General features: G+C 34.3%; 1 protein-coding gene across 2 annotated transcripts in view; it reads left to right on the top strand.

Moving 5' to 3' along the window:
* FANCL (FA complementation group L) overlaps nt 1-23,639 on the top strand; it is an 85,196-nt gene that overhangs the window by 5,292 nt on the left and 56,265 nt on the right. For both annotated transcript variants that reach the window (XM_047068092.1, XM_047068093.1), the window contains exons 2-5: nt 6,326-6,384; nt 8,509-8,569; nt 11,054-11,110; nt 16,275-16,375. In XM_047068092.1, coding sequence (XP_046924048.1) covers nt 6,326-6,384; nt 8,509-8,569; nt 11,054-11,110; nt 16,275-16,375 — 278 coding nt within the window. The remainder of the gene's footprint in view (nt 1-6,325; nt 6,385-8,508; nt 8,570-11,053; nt 11,111-16,274; nt 16,376-23,639) is intronic.

Below are 23,639 nucleotides of genomic sequence, written 5' to 3'. Positions count from 1 at the left end.
TTACTTGGGTGGATGGTTCTGGATCAGTGTTCCTCATGAACTTGCAATGAAGATGCTAGCTAGTTTCCCAGTACTCCGAAGGCTTGACTAGAGCTGAAAGATTTGCTTCCAGGATAGCTCATGAACATGGCTGTTGGCTGAAGCCCTCTGTTTTCTGCTGCTTTTGACTGGAGGCCCTCAGTTCCTTACGGCACAGACCTCCGTAGTGTCCTCACAACATGGCAGCTAGCTTCCCCTGAGTGACATAACAGAGACCAAGCAGAAAGCTGCATAGTCCCTTTTTGCCCCTGGCCTCTGATGTTAATACACACTTACTTCTGCTTTATTCAGTTTTTCTAGAAGCAAGTCGTAAATCTAGTCTTTATTCAAAAGGAGAGAAATGAGGTACTGACTCTTAAAGGCAGAAATAACTGGATAGAGGCTTATAAATTTTATTGATCTCAGGGCACCTGGGTGGCTCAGTTGGTTAAATGTCTGACTCTTAATTTTGGGTCTGATTCTTGATTTCGACTCAGGTCATGATCTCATGGTGTGTGAGGTCAGGCCCTGTGTCCAGTGGGCTCTGCGCTGACCGTTCAGAGCCTGCTTCTGATTTTTTCTCTCTCTCTCTCTCTGCCCCTCCCCAACTTTCTCGCACACTCTCTCAAAATAAACTTAAAAAAAAAATTATTGATCTCTTCAAAGAACCTACTTTTCATTTTACTGATTTTTTTCTCTTATTTTTGTGCTTGTGTTTCATTGCTTTCTGTTAAGTTTCCCAATTTCTTCAAGTGGGAGGTTAGCTCCTTGATAATGAGAAATTTTTTGTCTTATAATATAGATGTTTAGTGCTGTAAATTTTTCTTCAGATGCTACTTTAGCTATGTAAAATCTACTTCATATGTTGTATTTTCATTTTTGTTTTTTCAGTTCAGGATACTTGTTAATTTCTTTTTCTTTTCTTTTTTTTTTTTTTTTTTTTTTTTTTTTTTTTTTTGCACAGGTTACTTAGAAGAACAATATGTCTTCCTAAATATTTGAGGATTTTCCAGATCTCTTTTTGATACTGATCTATAATTTAGTTTCATATTGGTCACAACATGATTTTTATGATTTAAACTTTTTAAAATATTTTGGGACTTATGGCATAGAATATGGCCTTTATTGGTAAATGTTATGGCTGTACTTGAAAAGAATGTGCATTCTGCTGCTGTTGGGTGGATTGTTCTATAATGTCAGGTCTAGTTGGTTCATAATGCTATTTGAGTTTTTTATATGCTCACTGATTTTCTGTCTGCTTGTTTTATTAATGAAAGGGGGTATTGAAATCTCCTGCTATAATTATCGATCAATTTCTGCTTTCATTTCTCAGTTTTTGCTTCATTTATTTTGAAGTCCTTTTATTAGGTACATAAACTTTTAGGATTATTAAGCAATCTTGAACTAATTTTTTTCTTTCCTTTCTTTTTTTTTTATGATTCTGAAATGACCCTTTTTATCTGTGGTAATCTTTATCCTAGAATCTCTATTTTCTGATATTAGTATAGTGACTCCAGCTTTCTTTAGATTAGTGCTGGCATGGCTTAATGTTTTTCCATTCTTTATTTTATACCTATCTGTGCCTGTATATTTAAAGGGGATTTCTTTTGGGATTTCTTTTCTTCCTAAAGTTATTCCTTTAACATTTCTTGTGGTGCATGTCTTGTACTCATAAATTGGCTGTTTTTTGGCTGTTTTATATCTGACATATTGTTTGGCCTTTTGAAAGATACTTTTACTAGGTCTAAAACTCTAGATTGATTTTTTTTCCCCCTTTTCATATTTTACAGATGTTGCTTAACTGTCTTGCATTATTTCCTGTGTGAAATCTCTAGTATTTCTTTCTTTTGGTCCTCTAAGTAGTGTGTCATTTTTCTTTGCTTATAATATGATTTTTGTTTTTTGTCATTAGTTTTTACCAATTAGATTATGATATACCTTGGTGTAGTTTTCTTCATATTTTTCCTCCACTGGGTTTGTTTGTTGAGCTCTTTGGATTTGTGAGTATATATTTTCACTTAATTTGGGAAAAAACGTCAGTCATTATTTTTTCAAAAATGTTTTTGTCCCTCCCTCTCTTTCCCTTGTATTGGAGACTCAAACTACATGCATATTAGGCCACTATAAAGTTGTTTTATAATTCACTAATGGTTCTGTTCTTTTTTGGTGTTTGTTTTAGGCTCTTTCTCTGTTTTATTTTTAATGTTCTGTGTTTTGAGGTACCCTAAAATCATCTTTTGCAAGGCTTAATCTGCTAATACTGTCTACCATCTCAGACATTGTACTTTTCATTTCTTTGATTTGGGTCATTATCTTTCCTGTTTGTTCTATTTAGCATACTCCTGCTTTTCTGTACCTTCTTGGGTATCTATAATGTAGTTAAAACTGTTGAAAATTTTTTAAGGAATTCTATTATTTGCCATTTTTGTATTTCTCTGGATTTTCATCTTTATTATGAATCTTATTTTCCTGTCTCTCTGCATGCCTGGTATAGTTTGATTGGATGCCAGACACTATGCATTCTAACTATTGTGTGCTAGATAATTTTATTTTCTTAAACATTATTGATTTGTTCTAAGATGTAGTTAAATTACTTGAAAACAGTTTAATTTTGTAATGGTTTGCTTGTAAGCTTTGTAAGGCAGAACCAAAACAGACTTTAGCCTAGATTTAATTTGGTTCTACTGGGGCATTAGTCTTCAGCGTGTATATGTGTGTATGTATGTATGTATGTATGTACATACATATATATTTTGATGATAACTTTTATAGGACAAGGTTTTCCACTCTTGCTGGTCAGAAACAGGACTATTCCCAGCCTTGTGTGAATTCCAAGATTGTTTTGCATGTTCTGTTCTCATGGGTCCTCAGCTTTTGGTGGTTTTCTCACATATGTGCAACTGTCATACTCAGCTGATTACACTGATTCTCTAGGTTTATTCTCTGTAGATTTCTCTCTTTTCCACATATTTCTTTCCTCTTTGATACTGTACCTTGTGAATTATAGGTACCTTTGCCTCCCCCGAGGCAAATTATAGGTACCTTTGCCTTAACCCCTCTATCTCAGATTGGGGGCAATGTTGGACTCCATTTGGTTCTCCATCCTTGCTGTGTAGCCTGAAAAATCTTCAGAGAGTAAGACTGGACAGCTAAAGAGATTTTCTCATTTGTTTCCCTTCTTGCAAGTATGACTGTCTTTTAGTGTCTATTTGATGTCTGAATATCATCGTTTCATGTATTTTTTTGTCCAGTTTTTACCTAACGTAGAAAGTAAGTCCTGCCACTGTTACTCCATGTTAGCTAGAGGCAGAAATCCTCTTTCAGTGTCTTAAAAGTTGTATTGTTGCTTTTTTAAAATTTTGCTTTGAGAAATGTGGTGCTACTCTTATTCTGTTTCCCATATACTATTTGAAATTTTTTTTTAATGTTTATTTATTTTTGACAGAGAGATGGAGCATGAGTGGGGGAGGGGCAGAGAGAGAGAGAGACACAGAATCCAAAGCAGCTCCAGGTTCTGAGCTGTCAGCACAGAGGCCAAGGTGGGGCTCAAACTTACAGACCCTGAGATCATGACCTGAGCCGAAGTCCCATGCTCAACCCACTGAGCCACCCAGGCGCCCCTCCCATATACTATTTGATCTTAGCAGTTGTGGACTTTTTATTGTTAAGGTCTGCATATTAAGATAGCTCTTAGAGTGGATCGTTAGAAGTCATTTCTCACATGTTCAGTTGGCTCTTTTCCTTATGTGAATTGCCAGAAAATATACTTGGACTGTAATTTAAAATTTTTTTTTCTGCTATCTTATTTTCAAGGTCTCCAGTTCTTTGTGTATTGTATTGTCTTTACCTGTTTCCACTTCAATTGCTTTTTTCTGATGGTTTTTAATTTTTTTCTCATTTGGTGATTTTCTGGCTTTTTGTTTGCCTCTTAAGAAACTTAAAACATATTTTATTGGAGTAAAGTATACATAACCTTTGCCAGTTTAACCATTTTATTTTAAGTAATCACTACCCCAGCTTGGGGCTTGAACTCACAACCCTGAGATTAAGAGTCATGCAGTCTACCAATTGAGCCATTCAGGCACCCCACCTCTTACGAAATTTTTATTTTACTCTGTTCTTCCTTGAGCACCTATTAATTTATTCCATTCTGGTATTTTATCTTTTTCTGAAGTAAAATTTTTTTCCTTACAATTTCTGTTCTTGGTTTTTGAATTTCTGAATATTAGGACAAATACTTAATGATAATATAATTCAGTATTGTAATTTGTTTATGCCTGTGTTTTTTGTTTGCACAGGTGATTTGTTATCACTTGAAATGTTTTCTTTCATTCTGGTTTTGACTCCTAGCTTGACATTGATGAAACCAATATCTTGGTGAATTTGGTTGTTGACAATAGTTTATAAAATTCCTAGCTTAAGTATAATTTCTTCTGTAGGTGAAGCAAAGTGCAGTTTATTTAGTGGATAATTTTTTAGTAGTGTTGAGGGAGGAGTTGAGTGTTTTTATTTTGTTATATAAGCTCCTCCATTTCTCACTCTTAATTTTTCCTCCTAACATCCATTTTCCAAAGGATGGCTCTACCTGCCTTTTTTATCATCTATTCATATATTTCTTTTCCAAGGTGAGCCTCTTGACTTTTGTGTTTATACTAAGCCCCCCTACCCATAGTCAGTGCTCTGATATACCAAACTCTTTATTATTATTTTAACACTTAGTCCAATTCCTCTTCTCTCTTCCATGCTTTTTTTTCTGAATCCCCTAGTTCTTTAAGAGGACTTGCTATGGAAGTCCCAGGGGAGAAGCCACTAGAAAGTGGTTTTTATTTTTCTTCCTAGGTAGCTTGAAGTTTATAGTGTGCTCTCTCTGATTTTTCTGGAGACATGGGATTTTTGTGGTTTTAATTTGTTCCTAATATTGATCTATTTGGGAGGATGAGTGGAGAGATTCAGATTTAGGCAACTCTCTGTACCTTGTTCCCTGCAACCTGGAAGTTCTTCTTGAGAATAATTAACATTTTTTATATGCTTTAACTAAAAAAAGCTAATTTTGAACATTTTCTTGAATCAGAAAAATATTGTGACATGTAACATGGCATTTGACCTTTTAAAATGGCTGGATTTTGCACATAAGGGACTTTGGAATTTTATTCTTTCAGATAACAGATCGGTAGAGTAGTTTTACTATTTTTCATGTAAATTTTGAATTCCAGATTGTTCTTACACCTATGTGTGGGATGTCTATAAAGTTAGGTTAAAGTTACTACATAATATCTTCTAGTGCTTTAATGAAATAGTGAATTATTGTTACTTGACCTTTTGAAAAGGTCAGTAGTACATTTTGTTTCATTTTTTTAAAGGACATTTAAATGTAATGAAAGTCAGAACTGTAATATTATCATGAAAGTAAAGGTTATGGGGTACATTTAATTGTGTTCCTCTAGTTTTGAATCTGCTTTGAGGGAGCCTGTGCTAAAATTCTCATGGTGATTATTTTTCGAGAATTTTATTACTCTTTTTCATTTTATATTGTTGGAGTAAAAGATTATATTTCTGTTTGTCTTTTCTGCTTACCTTTGCTCAGATCATGTGTATTATCCTATTTAAGATATAAAGTTTAAGCTGCTTACCCATTCACTTTCTCAAGAAAGAAACTGAATATGTTTTTCAGAGAACAGTTCTTTCCTAAGAAAGACTCTTGAGTAAAACTTGGTATATTCAAATGTATAGCTTGTGAATATTTAAAATAAATATTAGTGGCTTTATTCATTAACGGCACATGAATGTGAGAGAATTAAATATTTTGTTTTATGAAAATATTTCTCTCATGTCTGTATGTTCAGATTATGGAACTAAATATATTTTCATTTTATTAAAATTAAGAAATTGAAAATTACAAAGCTGGTTATGTATCAGATGCTCTTATTTTACATTGTGATTTTTTCTTCCATAATCAAAGCAATTGAAGGAATTTCTTCACAGACTTATTTTCTAAGAAATACTTAAATTTCTTTGTTTACATTAACAATTTCTTAATATTTCTTGTGACATGAATTGATTCTAAGACTCTTTGTTTTGATTTCCCAGTAATTACAAAGTTTCTGACATTTTTAAGTTATTTTTCCTCAAATGCAATATTTTATTCTATACATTTTAACAAATGTAAAGACTTGGATGAAGTTAATACCTTTTAGAAAATAAAGGAAAAACCTTGCTGTTTCTATGTGATTTTTTTAAGTTTAACTTTTTTTTTTAACATTAAGCAAAAGATGAAAATTTGAGTGAACCTTTTCAATATTTTCCACAGGGACGAGATTTTCACCTTAGAATAGAGTTGCCTGAAGATTTACAAATGAAGAATGCAAGGTGATGTGGTGTTTTGTTATATACATGCATCTTGGTAGGATGGACAGTCATTTAATCTGGTAAAAGCTGATTCTAGCAATTAGTTTTGCCTAAAGTGCTTATTAGCCAACCAGAAATGTTTCCGGTTTTTTCAAATCAGCGTACATTTGTAAATTATTTTCCCTTGTGCTGAAGTACTTTTCAAAGGTAAAACATTAATTCTCTAATTTTTTTTTTCATTAAAGTAGTAAATAACAATTATGTAATGTACCTCTTGGTACAGACAGCCCTTCAAGGAGTATCAAGAGATGAGACTGGAAAGTAGGCAGCATCTAAAAATCTCTTTTCTGTTCTTAAACATCTCTGGGAGTAGAGTGGACAAAGAATCCAGAGACATTGTTAGTAGAATTGACTGGATTTTGTGACTAATTAGAAGTAGGAGATCGAGGGGAAGAGTTGTGAAGGATGCTTTCCAAGTTCTGGCAACACTAAGCTAGAGAAGAGGTTAAAGTGGAGAAGTAAGAGAGCCATCATTTAGAGATGTTGTCAGGTGTGAAGTATCAAGAGGAGATGTTTAGTGTATTGGCGTTGAAATCAAGTGTGAGACATGCAAGTCACAGTAGGCATGGGATTTGGGCCTGTTAGTATGGATACTTTCCAGTTTCTGCAAGTGTGGGGTGAAAAGAGAAAGCCAATGTTTAAAAGACTTGAGAGTATACCAACATTTACAGGACTGGTAAATAAAGAGGAACTTGGAAGAAGAGTAAGGACTGACCAGAGAAGTAAGAGGAAAATCTGGACGACAATTATCACTAAAGCTATGAAGAGGCTTAATGTGAAAATGGTTCACTGAGTATTGCAGAGGGATCAGGTTAAATATGAATAGGTTTCGTGTAGTGGCAGAAAGCAAATTGTATTGGGTTTGGGAGTGGGAAAGGGAGTAGAAAGAAAACAAACAGTATAAAGTACATTTGACCCTTGAAGAACCCAGGATTAAGGGGTTCCAATCCCTCATGCACTTAAACATTTGCATATAACTTTTGACTCTCCCAAAACCGTTGACCAGAAACCTTATCAATAACATGAACAAGTTGTTTAACACTTGTATACTGTATGTTGTATGTACTATATTCTGTATTCTTAAAGCAAACTAGAGAGAATGTATTAAGAAAATCATAAGAGGAAGTGGCGTTTATAGTACCGTATGTATATTTATTGAAATAATCTGTAAGTGAACCTGTGCAGTTCAACCAGTGTTGTTCAAATGTCAATTCTATTTTGAAAAAAAAGGAGTGGCTAGAGAAGGGTAATGCAGTCAAAGAAGAGTTGTAATGATCTTGTTTTTTTATGTTGAGATTTACTGGGGCAAGTTAATATATTAAGTTGAAAAAACTAGCAGGAAATAAAGATATCACAGTAAAGTGATAATGAATTGATGGTCAACTTGGCAAGGGATGGAACATACATTTGGAGAAGTTTTCTTGTGGGCAGTTTTGAATGAACTACTTTGTTATTAAGAGAGGAAATAGGGGGGAAATGGAGGTTAGCAGACCAAGAATGGGAGAGAGTCATGATGTCCTGAAGGGACTATAATTGGGGAAACTCAGAGGGGCTTCCTACTTCAAGGTAAGGAAAAGCACATCTTAGAAGAGTTACTCATCTAAGCAATATCAAGAGCACAGCTGAGGTGAGCCAGTGGATAGACGAACACTAACTTATTACTACTTATATAATTAAAAGTACCTTTTACATTAATCTTTAATTTGAAGATTATATCATTACATATGGTTTCTCAAATACAAGTTCTGTACATTATGATCAGAACTGTTGGTTTTCTTTAACCTAACTTGGAGAAGAATCTAGTTCAATAGAAAATTTTGCTTTGGATATGGTTAAAAAAAAAAGATTTACTGTTTGCATGTCATTTACTGATTGCAGTTATTTATATTTTGAAATAAAATTAGTCCCGACAGTTTGAAGACAAGACTTTCAACAGTATCAGTGGTAAAAAATTTTATTAACTTGTCAGAATTATATTTATGTCATTCTTTTCTATGTACATGCATGTTTGTGCTAGCATACAAATAGGTTTTTTCCTTTTAATTCTGAACAATAAAGAAACCATTTTGTTCCATTAAATTTTAGATTATTATGTAGTTGGCAACTGAAAACAATACTTAATGGATACCATCAAATAGTACAACAGGTAAGTCCTTTAAAAAGTTTGTTTTAAGCAAGGATAAGAAATTACAAAGTTAACTCTTTTTTAGAGGACTGTTTGCAGAACGTTGTAACAAACTGGTTTAATAGTTGCTGACTTTTGTAGGTTTCATTTCTATTAAATATTTTAAGGATCCATGCATTATAGAAAGTGTTTTCTCAGAATCCTCCGTACATCTTTAGGCAGCATTTGTTCTGAAACTGATTTCCATCCTGGAGACTTGAGGGTCTTCAAATGTATAGCCATCATGCATGCCATCACTTTTTTGAGAGATTTTTTTGCTGAGACTAAATAGTGGTAGTACGGAGAAGAAAACCAGGACCCATTTAGGAATTGTAGAGTATCTGTGGCAAAAATGGGATTGTAGTTCTAGATTAGGAACAGGAAAGGTGTGGTGGAAATCACTTAGGATCATACATACATACTTAATGAGTGTACATGTAAATACAGCATACATGAGGTATAGACAGGATTAATCTTTTTTTTTTAATTGTCATAACTGGAAGTTTGTATTATGGATTACCTACACCTATTTCACCCTCAGCCCCACTGTAGTTATTCTTGATGTTTAGGTTCTGCCTGAAAATTCTTTTAAAAATTAGAGAAACTTAAAAAAAGTCACTGTTACTAAAGAAACCAAAAATAAATGCCTCTTGTAGAAAAATAAATGTAAGTAGAACTGCATTTCCTTTGATGCTTTATTCATTTGTATGTTTTTCCTGATTTCTGCTATTCCTATATTTTTTCTATCTTAAAAGCAGGTTATTATCTATGATAACTGACAATGACAGTCACTCTCACATAAAGCATTACTGAACCACAAAGAAATATAGGAGATAAACTATTTGATTTGTAGAATGTAGGCTGTCATTGCTGGCAGCATAATTACTGCAGTTTTTTAAGGGGATATTTAAATTATTTCTCTGTTTTCTTTACACTGCCTCGTCCTCAGCCACTGTGACTATTTATATTGTATACTAGAGTTTAAGAAATGAATCTATTGAGATATTTAAATAGCTTGGAAAAAATTGTTAATAGAGACTAAGTATAATATCTGTAATTGTTTTTCTCCTCCAGTTCACCACAAGAGTTCCTAGAAAAAGTCCCAATTACTTATTAATCTCTTTTCTGCCCTCCAGTGGGTCATATAGAACCAAGAATTAGTTTTTCTTTGTTTTATTCCAGTATTCCTGTTCTTTCCTTATAGTGTTTTTAACTTTAATAAGTATGGGTTGGGGGATCAGCAGTCTTTTTCTGTGAAGAGTCAGACAGTAAATTTTTCAGGCTTTGGTGGTCCTAAAATCTGTCCCAACTACTTAACTTGTAGGGCCATAGCAGCCATGACCAGAGGTAAACGAATGGGTGTGGCTGCATTTCCGTACAACTTTAGTTCTGGAAACAGGTATTTTTTGCTGCTTCTAGCCTCTAGGCTATCTTTCACAGAAACTTGATACTATTTATTGCTCATTACTAGTAAGCTAACAGGGCACATATTGTATAGAAGATGAGAAAGTCAAAGATTCATTTTACAGATTTGCTCACTCAAAGCTATGTTGTGATTCATATGTCTCATGAATTGTTGAAGTATCTTAGATTATTATTTTTCTCGTCTAAAAGAGTGAACAAATTCACAGATGGGCTTTGTTCAGAACTGCGTGGTGGTACTGCAGTGTATCACAAAAAAGTAACAAAAATGCAATATTTTGATTTCAAGAAGAGAAGTGATATAGGGTTTCATCTAAAAGTTACACTTGAGAATTTGCTTTGCTTTCCTTTATTCTATAGTTATTTTAAGAATCAAAGATTCTAGGAAATAAAATTATAACTCTTAAATATTCAACTTCAGAAGTTATTTCCTTTTTGCCTTTTTGTTACAATGGCTTTATCTTGTTTAAAGATTGACTGCTTTTGAATTAATATGGGTTAGTTGTGAAAAAACAAAATTAACAATTGTAGGTAGTTTTAAGGTCAAGGGCAAAAATAAAAATACAGTATTGATCATTAATTCATCACTCTAATTAGATTTTTTAATTGCATAGATTTGCCTGAATTTTATTTTATGTTCTTCTTTTCTTCACTCCTATAACACCTTTGTCTTTCTTCTTTCTTTTTTCTTTCTTTGTTTCCTTTGTTTCCTTTGTTTTCTTTTCTTTCTTTCTTTCATAATGATGTGGTTTGGCAGATTTGCTAAACTTGACCAGTAGTCAGTGCTGAAGGAACTAAGGTGTGTGGGATTTTAAGTACAATTCAGTGTATCTCACCAAAATAGATTTGAGGGCTTTAATTACTCTTTCAAAATGAAATTGGTAGACATAGTAGAGATGGTTATAAGTACTTTAATTGTTATGCTTTTAAGATGTAGATACATTTAATATTTTTTTCATTCACATGAACCTGTACTTTAGTTCAATTTCAGTATATGGAATATTCATTGTACAAATGAAATTAATTAGAAATGTTTTAATCTAGAGAATGCAGCACTCTCCTGATCTAATGAGCTTTCTGATGGAGTTGAAGATGGTTTTGGTAAGAATTTGTTTTCTAGTGCTGTTACCATATTCTATAAGTCTTGATGTTTTAAAAAAATTCCTTTAAAAACTAACATCATTGGAATTTAAAACTTCTCAACTCCCAGTCACTTAATGTTTTATTTTACTGTGTGTGTAAATGTGGGTGATGCTTTTTTTGAATTGCGTGAGGAACAGAAATGTGTACAGGAACCATTTGACTGTGTCATAAAATGGGTACATTTGACACTAGTCTTAGGTGGTGAAGAAATAAAATGTACTCCTGGTTTGTCAGAGAATTTAACATCTATGGAGACATAGTCACACCTAAAGATATATGTATAAATTTGTATATAGCTGCAGATTTCTGAAGAACTTCTTAGGCTTATTACATACATATACTTACACATAGTAATTGATTATTCTGTTAATCAATTATGCATAAAATACTTTTTAGTTTATCCTATGGACATTGTATTATTTTAAAAATTGTTATGCAAGTTTTCAACATAAGCAGAAGAGGGAAGACTGCATAGTGAAAACTGATGGGCCCATGACCTGACATTTTGTTATTTTTCCCCCTACTCTTTAAGGAGAAAGGGACTGGAGTATTTTTAAGGAAATCCTGGACATTGTATTCATCCCTCCACGAATATATTGGTGTATACTTCTAACAGCTAAGTGTTTTTTTTTTTTAATTTTTTTTTCAACGTTTATTTTATTTTTGGGACAGAGAGAGACAGAGCATGAACGGGGGAGGGGCAGAGAGAGAAGGAGACACAGAATCGGAAACAGGCTCCAGGCTCCGAGCCATCAGCCCAGAGCCTGACGCGGGGCTGGAACTCACGGACCGCGAGATCGTGACCTGGCTGAAGTCGGACGCTTAACCAACCGCGCCACCCAGGCGCCCCAGTGTTTTTTTTTTTTAATGTTGTTAAATATACTATTATAACCCTGACAAAGTTAGTGGTAATTTCTTTTGGCTTCTCATTATCCGTATGAGAATAAGGTCCACACATTATATGTGTTGATATGTCTCCTAAGTTTCTTAATTTCTAGCAGCATTTCATCTTTCCCCCACCCTTTTTTTTTCTTCATGCCATTTACTTGTTAAATAAACTATATCATGTGTCCTATAACATTTCTTGCATTCTGGATTTGGTTTATTAGATATTCATGGTGTCTTTTAACATAATCTTCTGCCTTTTTTTGTAATTCAGTCTCAACAGAGTTGGGTTCATTTTCTGGTAAGAATACTTTGTGCTGGGGCGCCTGGGTGGCGCAGTCGGTTGGGTGTCCGACTTCAGCCAGGTCACGATCTCGCGGTCCGTGAGTTCGAGCCCCGCGTCGGGCTCTGGGCTGATGGCTCGGAGCCTGGAGCCTGTTTCCGATTCTGTGTCTCCCTCTCTCTCTGCCCCTCCCCCGTTCATGCTCTGTCTCTCTCTGTCCCAAAAATAAATAAACGTTGAAAAAAAAAATTAAAAAAAAAAAAAAAAAAAAAAAAGAATACTTTGTGCTGTGTACTTAGATTGCATGAGGGAGGCACATAGTATCTGATAATTCCTCTTTTAGTAAAGTTAAGATTGATCAATAGATTTAGATCCATTGAATATAAAGTTTCATATCAGCCTGTCACCTAATGGTTTTAGCATCCAATGATAATCATTGCAGATGGTGATTTAAAAAATTCTGTCATCTACATTTATTATCTGGAGGTCTGTAGAGAAGAACTTCCCTTCATCAGTTATTTGGTTAATTTGAGGTATAGCTCATACTGGAGAAATAGGTTAAGTGCTTGTTTCTTTTCCCCTTTTTTTTTAAAAAAATCAATTTTTAGAGTAATGAGTTAGTGCCTAGCAACTGTCAAAGGGAACTAATGATTTTTTTTTTTTTAGTAGCATTAAGAACTCATAGACTTTTATATATTGACTTTAGTCCATTGCAATCACTATACCTTTTGATGCTGAAATTGTTATCATTTTTGGTCAGTGTATCCCCCTTCATCTCGGCTTTTTAGTTCTTTTAACACAGCCCAAACTTTGCTTTCTGACACCAGTTGCCCCAGTTTAATTTACTCATCCTTTTGCAGAACTATAATCAGTTACTTCTCTGAAGAGCCATGGTTTCTTTATAGGAGATAGTGTTTGGATGCCACAGATCTAGAAACTGGAGTGTTCATTGCTATTACTGCTAGGTCTTGTCAGTGGACAAAAACTAGGAAAAAATACTGTTTAGAAAGAGTAATTTATCATGAATTCATATTGATATTTCCAAGTCAAATTTGGCATTATAGCATTTTTACTTTGATATTCATGCTTGTGTTTCTTTTACTCTGAAAATCTTGGTTTCTAATATTAACATAATTATTTTTTGTTATGTTTTACTTGTTATGTTTTACTTATGCTTTCCTTATATCTCTATATTTATATTTGTCTTACAAAATTATGGTACCAATGTATTGGTACTAACAACAAGCAGTTTATTTTTTTGTAGTTCTTTTTGAGTTTTTTATTCTTAGTAGCATTTGCCACATACTAAGAGCTTAGTTGCCAGTTGTTCTGAGTCCTTTTTTCAATCCTCCTGACAAGCCTCTGAGGTAGGGCTTTGATCAAATGTTTGGGATCAGAATAGATTATAGTCAGTTTCTAAAGTTTGACTTATAAATTCATAAACCCTAATAAGAATTATCAAAATTGATTATGAATTTCATCAAAGGCCAAAATATGATAAACTTAAAAAAAGATGAGGTGAAGATGTGAAGCATATTTTGGTTTATCCTTGACATTGCAAAAAAAGTCTAAGGTTTTTTTTTTTTTTTTTTAAATCTTTTTAGCATACTTTAAAAAAATGGTACAAATAAAAGGACTAAGGGACCAAGGTAAAACTATATATACTGTGTCCCATTAAGCTCTTATTACTAAAGCTAACTTTATTAGGTTGTAAGAACAGCTCTATTGGTCATTTAATTTTGAAGAAACTTACTGGTTTAAAATGTTGACATTGATTTCTGATTAACAATATTCTATTTAGTACATTTGTTACCGCGTTTCTCAATAAAATGACTTGCTGTATTTTAGCTTTCTAAAGAAATTGACAGATTGGTGATACTATTGCACATTTATGAACAGTATACCTAAGAAAATAAGAATTGCATTAGTTTATTTGTTGGGCTGTGTTGTCGGTAATAGGGTTCCTATAACATAATCACCAATGAAAGTATTGAGGATGATGTTCAAATGAAATGTGTAGTTATTGAACCTTTTCAGGAAATTGGTATATCTCCACAGTTTCCTAGTAATAACTAGGCATATAGGGGAGTTCAGTATATATTTAATATGTGAGCATTTACCTGTGTTTTAATAGAACTCTGATGTGGGCAGGTTTTTGGTTTTTTTTTTTTTATTCCTCTTTAGGGCTTAGTCAATAAGCAGCTAAGGCCTTAAAATAGGAAATGGTAAAGTTAGAATTTAAAACCTTTGTAAAGCTTGTGCTCTTTCTGCCATGTGTCTTGCCTCTTCACAAAGAATGCTTTGCTTCTCTGACTTAGACCTTTTTCTTGTTGTGGTTCTGGAATAGGAGTAACTTGTCTGATTCAAGGTAGAAGGTAGAGTTTACAAATGTCATAAACCTAGGATTAAAATACATCTTTAAGTTTATTAGAGCACGCATGAGCTGGGGGAGGAGAAGACAGAGAGAGAGACAGGAGAGAGAGAATTCAGAGCAGGCTCTGCGGTGTCAGCCTGGAGCCCTATGTGGGGCTTGAACTCAGGAACCAAGAGATCATGACCTGAGCCGAAATCAAGAGTTGGACGCTTAACTGACTGAGCCACCCAGGTGCCCCCCAAATACATTTTTATTATCATCCAAACTTATTTTTACCTTCAATGTATGTGGATAGCAGTATTTAATATTTCTGGATTTAAAAAAAACTTCAAAAGAATTACTGAAGCTGTTTAATATATATGTATAGGAACTACACTGACTTGTTTTTGTAATAACAGGATAATCTTAATAGTAAAAATTTATTTTTATGGACCACCAGGCAACTTACAGATAACGTTAGGTATTTAGTTCATTAAAAAAGCAGCATACTTCTTGTCTAATTAAATCCAAATTGACATTTTGGGCTTTACAAACCTGCTTTCAAAGTTTTGTTGTTATTGTTTGTTTTTGCTTGTTTCTATCCTAAAACAGATTTAGAACTGTGTTAATTTCAGTTAATAGTCCTGATTTTGAAATACTGTTTTTGAAATACTGTTGTGTAAAATCTATTCTTTCTGGTATTGTCTCAATTTAATAGTATTCTATCCTTGTTTAAAAAAGTGTAAGAACTTTATATATGAATAAAACTTAACACCTTTTATTAGGGTTGTAGAAACATGATTTTTATACTTGTTCTCATCTGGTTTTATTATTTATTATATCTGACTTCTTTTTTAATTTATTTTTTTATGATCTCTTGATAATCCAGACCACATGTACATCTGTAATTTGCAAGATACATATATTTTCACTTTCCAAATGAGATATTTGTCTAGGTCAGCACCTCTGAAGTAATTGATAATATTCAGCCCTAGCAATTCTAATGATGTTAGTATTGCTTGCAAAAAAAAATCTTAGTTTTTTTGAGGGTACATAAACCATCTTGAAGATATCATGGGTGGGCCTAGAAGGGAAAGGAACTGTGATCTAGCCAGATAGATGAAAAAAACACTTAACCTGGTCTGGGAATAATACAGAATGTTAAGTCAGTGAAAGAAAGTAGCAGGTGAATAATTGCTGTAATAAAGGAATTTTGTTTGTAAGGGTGTGATTCAATTCAAGCTTTTCTTAAAGGTACATGTTTCTATCAAAACTTCTATCCACAGGAATAGAAAAATGGTGAAGCCTTGTTTTTTGTTTTTTTCTTTTAACTCTTATCTCTGATAAGCATAGTAGTCTAGGAAAAAATTTGATGTTTCAATGGTATAATAATTGATATTTTCACATAACATTCTGTGCAGTCCTTCAACTTTTTCAGGTTTCTTTATAGGAGACTGGGAGTGATTCAGCTGGAATTTCTATGAAAGTAATGGACACTTTGGTTAGCCACAAAGGAAATTTTGAAATTGTTTTGTAATCAGGTACTAACAATTCACTGCCTAGCATTCCACAGCAGATTCAAGTTTTTTTCTTTTACGCAGGATGTTGCTTTAAAGAAGAAACAGGAGTTGTGTCCACCACCTCCTCCTCCCCAGTTCTACTCAAGCCTTATTGAAGAGATAGGAATTCTTGGTTGGGACAAGTAGGTCTATTTTAAAATACTTCAGAAGTTTTTTGTTTTTTGTTTTTTGTTTTTTTTTCACATTTCAGTCAATGTATTTGCAGTTTTAGCAATTTATACCCTTTTTATTCAAAGTATTTGATTATAATTAGGGCAACTGATCATTACTGTGGCTATGAATTAAAGGGATATCATGTTTAACAAACTGATCTACAAGGTAAAATACTAAATATGATTTGGAAAAAAAATAACATTTTTATATACAAAATAAGATGTTACCATATTTTTATTGAATATAAATGTGTTACTGTTTTAGTTTTGTTGAGGTATAATTGACAAAGATTATAATATTTTTAATGTGTACAATATGATCATTTTGATTTATATGCATATTGTGGAAGAATTCCTATAAACTCGTTAACATCTCCATCACCGCACATATTTGCTTTTTTTCCTGATATTTTTTGGGCCGTTGTTCTTGTGGCTGTTATGGAAGAGAGACTTTTAGGAACTTCTCACTGCCATTGTCCCTGACATCACTCAATATATTTACTGCCATTTTCACTGATAGCTTGCTGTATGTTTTCTGTTTGTCTCACCCATTTTGTGTTTTTCTCTCCCATCTGCTTTCATCTGCCTTTATTTGAAATAATCAAGAATTTTATTAGTTTTTATTCTATTAAATTGTTATACATTCTTTTACTGTTCTTCTAGAATTACCTTAGAAATTACAACATACATATATAGCAAAATATACATTGTTACTGTTAACCAATTTTCTTATAAATCTCCTTAATGTGTTTTCTCATTTCTTTACATGTTGTATTATTGTTATCATACATTTTAATTCTCTATTTAAAATTGGCAAGCTTTTAAAAAAAATTTTTTTTTTGAGGGAGTGTGTGCATGAGCTGGGGAGGAATAGATGGGGGGGTGGTGGTAGGGGGAGGAAGGAAGGGAGAGACTTTTAAGCAGGCTCTACTCCCAGCGTGGAGCCTAATGTGGGGCTCTAACTCACAATTGTGAGATCATGACTTGAACTAAAATCAAGAGTCAGATGCTTAACTGACTGAGCCACCCAAGCGTCCCCCCCACCCCCCAAGTTGGCAAGCTTTGTGATTCTATTTAAAGTCAGTATACATATATTTGTGTGTATGTATGTGTCCCAGAAACAATGATTTCTCCCAGTGTTGTTCACTCTTTCCTGCATTTCTGTCCTTCTGTCTGGAATCTTTTTCTTCCTGACACAAGACTTTTTTTAATTTTTTTTTTTTGAGATATAATTGACATACAATACTAGTTTCAAGTAGACAACATAGTGATTTGATAGATGTATATATCATGAAATGATCACAACAATAAGGCTAGCCAACATCCACCATCACACATAGTTACACAATTTTTTTCTTGTGAGGAGAGCTTTCAAGACTTACTTTCGGGGCACCTGGGTGGCTCAGTCAGTTGAGCGTCTCTTAATTTTGTCTTAGGTCATGATCTTAGGGTTCATGAGACGGGGTCCCATGCTATTAGTGTGGAGCTTGCCTGGGATTCTCTCTCTCCTCCCTCTGCCCCTACCCCGCTCATGTTCACTCTCTTTCTCTTTCTCAAAATAAAATAAACATTAAAAAAAATTTAGTCTCTTAGCAACTTCCAAATATATAATACAGTATTAATTATAGTCACTGTGCTTTACATTACATAACTGGAAGTTTGTATCATTTTACCACCTTCACTCATTTCACCTCTGCCTCTGGCAACCACCAGTGCATGCTCTGTATTTGAGTTCTGTTTTTTTCTTTTATTTTGCTTTTTCTTTTTTTAAAGATTCCATGTACAAGTGAGATCATGTAGTATTTCTTTCCTCTGTCTGACTTGTTTTACTTAGCATAATGCCCTGAAGGTCCATCTGTGGTGTCACAATAGCAGGATGTCCTTTTTTGTGGCCGAATAGTATTTCATTGCATATTTGGTGTATATAATTATACCAAATTTTCTTTCTCCATTCATGATGTTAGCGGATACTTAGGTTGTTTCCATGTCATGGCTACAGTAAATATTGCTGCAGTGAACTTGGGGATGCAGCTATCTCTTCAACATTGTGATTTTGTTTTCTTTGGATGTATACCCAGAAATGGAATTGCTGGACCATATGGCAGTTCTATTTTTAATTTTAGAATGTGTACAGATTTATAATTGCTGTATCTTCCTGTGGATTTTCGTTTTTATCATTAAATGTTTCTTTTAGTCTCTGGTAATACTTATTCCCTTAATGTCTACTTTGTTAGATATTAATATAAGATTTCAGTGCTTTATTAAAATTCTCTTTTTCCCTATTTTCTTACATAGTTGTTTAAAAATACTTTTCTACTAACTCTCATAATCTAGATCCACCAGAGTTTGTTTTTAATTTTTTTTTTTCTTATAGTTTTCAGTCATATAGTTAGTCCTGGGTCTTGGCATTCCTAGTACTTTTTTTTTTTCCTTCTCTTTTTTCCAAATTGTCTGTCTGCTTTCTTCCTTTTTAGAGCAGTTTAGGTTCACAGCAAAACTGAGAAGAAGGTACAGGGATTCTTCTTGTACTTTTTGCCTCTGTGTATGTGTAGACTGCCCTGTTATTCCCCACACCAAGGTGCTACATTTGTGATAATGGATCAGCTTCTATCCACACATTGTCACCCCAAAACCATACTTTACATTGGGGTTTACTCTTAGGCATGTACATCTTATGGTTTTGGACAAATGTTTAATGACCTGTATTTCCTCTGTGCTCCAAGTATCCATCCCTGCCTTCTTATCCCCTAACCTCTAGCAGCCACTGATCTTTTTACTGTCTCCACAGCTTTGGATTTTCCAGAATGTCTATAGTTGGAATCCTACAGTATGTAGCCTTTTCAGATTGGCTTCTTTTAGTTAGTAATATGTGTTTAAATTTCTTCTTAGTCTTTTCATGGCCTGTTAGTTCATTTGTTTTTACCACTGAATATAATTCCATTGTCTGGATATACCAATTATATTGATCCATTAAGTTAGTAAAGGACATCTTGGTTGCATCCAAGTTTTGGCGTTACTAATAAAGCTGCTATAGACATCTGTATGTAGGTTTTCATGTTTTTTTTTTCTTTTTTATCTACATTGGTAAATACCTGGATCTGCTACTTTTTTTTCTTAAGTTTTTATTTAAATTCCAGTTAACATACAGTAGTATGTTAGTTAGTTATGTTAGTTAGTATGTTAATTAGTTTCAGGTGTACAATATAATGATTCAGTACTTCCATACACCATGGGGTGCTTACCACAATCAGTGCACTCCTTGATCCCACCCACCTCCCCTCTGGTAACCATCAGTTTGTTCTCTGTAGTTAAGAGTCTGTTTCTTGGTTTGCTTCTTTTTTTAAATTTTTTTTTTTTTAATTTTTTTTTTAACGTTTATTTATTTTTGAGACAGAGAGAGACACAGCATGAACGGGGGAGGGGCCAAGAGAGAGGGAGACACAGAATCAGAAGCAGGCTCCAGGCTCTGAGCCATCAGCCCAGAGCCCGACACGGGGCTCGAACTCGCGGACTGCGAGATCGTGACCTGAGCTGAAGTCGGATGCTTAACCGACTGAGCCACCCAGGTGCCCCCTTTTTTTAAATTTTTAATGTTTTCGCTCATTTTTTTAATTCCACATGAGTGAAATCATATGGAATTGGTCTTTCTCTGATTCTTCTATTTCACTTAGCTAATACTGTCTAGCTCCATCCATGTCATTGCAAATGGTAAGATTTTATTCTTTTTTATGGCTGGATAATATTCCATTGTATATATACCACATCTTCCTTAACCATTCATCAGTCAGTAGACACTTGGGCTGTTTCCATAATTTGGCTATTGATGACAATGGTGCTATAAACATTGGGGTGCATGTATCCCTTTGAATCAGTATTTTTGTATCCTTTGGGTAAATACCTAGTAGTGTAATTGCTGGGTGTAGGGTAGTTCTATTTTTAACTTTTTGAGGAACCTCCATACTGTTTTCCAGAGTGACTGCACTAGTTTGTCTTCCCACCAACAATGTAAGAGGGCTCCCCTTTCTCCCCCCTCCTCCCTAATACCTGTTGTTTCTTGTGTTGTTGATTGTAGTCGTTTTGACAGGGGTGAGGCGGTATGCCATTGTGGTTTTGATTTGTATTTTTCCCTGATGATGAGTCATGTTGAGAATCTTTTCATGTGGGCCCAATACTTTTTTTTTTTTTTAACAATAAAGAGTAAAGGGTTTTTCTTTATTTTCACAATAGAATGGCTTGAATACTCTAAACAACAACAAAAATGTAAAACCTGAAATTTCCTGGTCTCTACTCAATAAGATGACTACTTTTTCTTAAAAAAAAAAAAAAAAAACCCAAAAAACAAAAACAAAAACTGGTAAAAGGGAAGAAGTGAAGAAATGAACTTAATTTGCACATATTTTAGTTAATGCACCTTTTCTCACTGACTGTTGCTGGCTGTTCTTCAGTATTTGCCCTTGTTCATTAAGGCTGAAGTGCTATGCCTGATAATCTTTTGCTGAGTGTTAGAAGTTGTGTATAAAAAAGTTGAGAGGCTCTAGATGAGGATATTTTCTTTGACAAAGTGTTTACTTTTTCATTTGCTAAGAAATAGAGTGGGGGCAGGTTACTGTAATCCTGCTAGAGACTGAACTGGTTCAGGTTGGGTTATATAGTCTTTGTAAGATTCACTGTAGTACGTACTGTTCCCCTCTCTCTCCTAAGCTATAAGTCTTCAGAACTTTCCAGCGGGAGCTAGATGTGTTCATTGGAATTTCTCCCTTGGTAGATCCTAGACTCTTATGTGTGTCTTTTTTTTTTTTTTTTCCACTCATTTTTGAAAGACAGAATCCAAAGCAGGCTCCAGGCTCTAGGCACAGAGCCCAATGCAGAACTTGGACCCATGAACCACGAGATCATGATCTGAGCCGAAGTCGGATGCTTAACTGACTGAATCACCCAGGCACCCTTTATATGTGTCTTTTCACAAGTCCAGTTTACCTCCCAGTTGGAGTCAGGGGTCTGCTTTTGACAATGCTTCATCTACCTCTTGTTTGTTTTGCTTTTAGGGGTAGCCATACAAGAATTCCCACTGAGAGCCTGGGGATATTCACTGGGGCTTTTTCCCACTAGTGGGAAATGTTAATTAATTTTTTCTTATATTATGAGAGATCTAATTATTCTCCTTTGGTTTTCATTGGCTTTCTGCTTATTTTTTTCTTTTATCCTCTTATCCCTTGCAGTTTAAGGATTTATTAAAAGTTTTGATGGAAAAATGGCCTGAATATTAGGATAAGATCTCTGGCCCTATCATTCACTAGATTCTGGCCCTTTATGTCTGTTATTTTTATTTCTCTAACCTTAAGAGATGGCCAGAAATGCTGCTAGGTGGTTTTGTTGTTTTATGTTTTGGTGCCACTTAATGGCGGCTATCTGTGCCCTTCACCCAAATCCTACTTCTCTTGCCCTGTGCCCAGAGTTGACAAATTAGCCGAGGGAAAAAATGGCTGCAGTATTGGCTTACCTCTCCGTTGTTTCTCTTACTTCAGGACGTTGGTTCTTCAAGTTTTGTTGCCTTCAAACTTACTTTCCCCTTGCATCAGGCTGGTCTAAGTAGTTCTCAGTGGGAGTGTAGTTCTGTGGCAAGCTACTCCATTTTTGCCAGAAATGGATGCTACGTGTAACTTTAAATGTACTGTTGGTGGTTTTAGTGGGGACTGGCTAATGTTTATTCATATGATTAGGCATGATTTGATAAGGTGCCATTCATGAATAAGATTTGAGAAAAGCTAGAACTTTTAAATAAAATTTAGCATAACGATGGAGGGGAGAGACAGAAGACAAGTAATGAATTGAGATGAACTAATAGTAATTTGGCTGAAATCATGGAGGTTTGTCTGGAGGCATTGACACCATGGACCTGATCATTCTTTGGATTTAAGGTGATGGAGAAAAATCATGTTGACTTATTTAAAGATGCTTAAATGTTAAGATCTTAGGTGTTTAGAGGATAGTTAGGAATGTAGGAAGGACTTGGGAAGGGAAACCCTTTTTTAAGTGGATGTAACCTGTTTGGAGGAACTCCAGTAATAAGTAGTTCAAGAATTGAGAATGCAAATATGAGATTTTTGAATCATTCTTTTTTTTTCCCCCCCACCTAACTATTGAATGCCTATAATGTAAGGCAGTGGAGATCTATAGGCAAGACTTGGGATTCCTCAAGGAACTTAAATCTAGTGGGAGAGTCAGCATTTAAGTAGATGATCACAGTAGTACTTAATTATAGCTGTGACAAGTACTACAGAATATAATTATAAGATTTCTTGAACGCCATTAGCAACAAAGGTATATGAGAAATAGTGCAAGTATTAAAATATTTTATGGAATAAATATCTTTTAGGGACAAATAGAAAGTATTTACTTTTACTTTGCATTATATACATTTTTCTGATGTGGGAGAAAAAGAAATGTCTATCTTGGATAACAGAGGATGCCAAAAAGAAGGTTATGAATACCTCTATGATAGCACTGCTTACAACATGAATGCTTGTCTCCCCCTGGAACTAAGATTATTATATACAGGAACTTCCACTTTCGAAGTTTCTGTCATATGCTACTTACTGCTAACCATTTTACATAATTCTTAGTTAATTCTCAGAATAAATTTCAAGATACATATTTTTATGCTGAACTTTATATATAAAATGAGCGTATGTAGCCAAGACTGGCTGCATAACAGTCCTCAGGCGTTCTGTGTGAACGATGCTGCCTGGAATTGTGCTGTGGGGGAGCTCTGAGATGGAGCCTTTATTGAAGTTACCTCAAGTACTTGGAGAGATAGTTTTTATTAGTTTCATCCTCAGTGTGTGACTATCTCATCATGGATAAAATTGGCCATATGCAAAATTAACCCATCCTGAGAGAGAGTTTTGAAATCTGTTGCTTAGATTTGTGAAAGATCAAAGTTTAATTATAGTGACTAGTGTGCATGATTGAATTAGAATATAGCTCCTGTTTCTGAATCATTTGTTTCATAGTCTTTACAAATGAGGAATGCGTTAGCAGAAGAGAAGTTGTTTGCATGGATTGTCCGAAGCCAAAGAAGATGTTTTCAGTATTTATTCACTCTCTGGAATAAGAAAATCTATCGATATTATTTTGTGATTTGATTCTTAAATTAGGTCTGGTATAGTTGGCACACTGATAGTTCTGAGGGTCCTGAAACCCAATATTAACACCAAGAGTTGAATTGGGCTGT

Source organism: Lynx rufus, unplaced genomic scaffold (genome assembly GCF_022079265.1).
Source record: "Lynx rufus isolate CCGP_SWC_20201006 ecotype Redwood Valley unplaced genomic scaffold, mLynRuf1.p SCAF_8, whole genome shotgun sequence".
NCBI classification, from domain to species: Eukaryota; Metazoa; Chordata; class Mammalia; order Carnivora; family Felidae; genus Lynx; species Lynx rufus.
The sequence above is the reverse complement of the archived record's forward strand: the minus strand, read 5'-3'. Positions and strand labels throughout refer to the sequence as shown.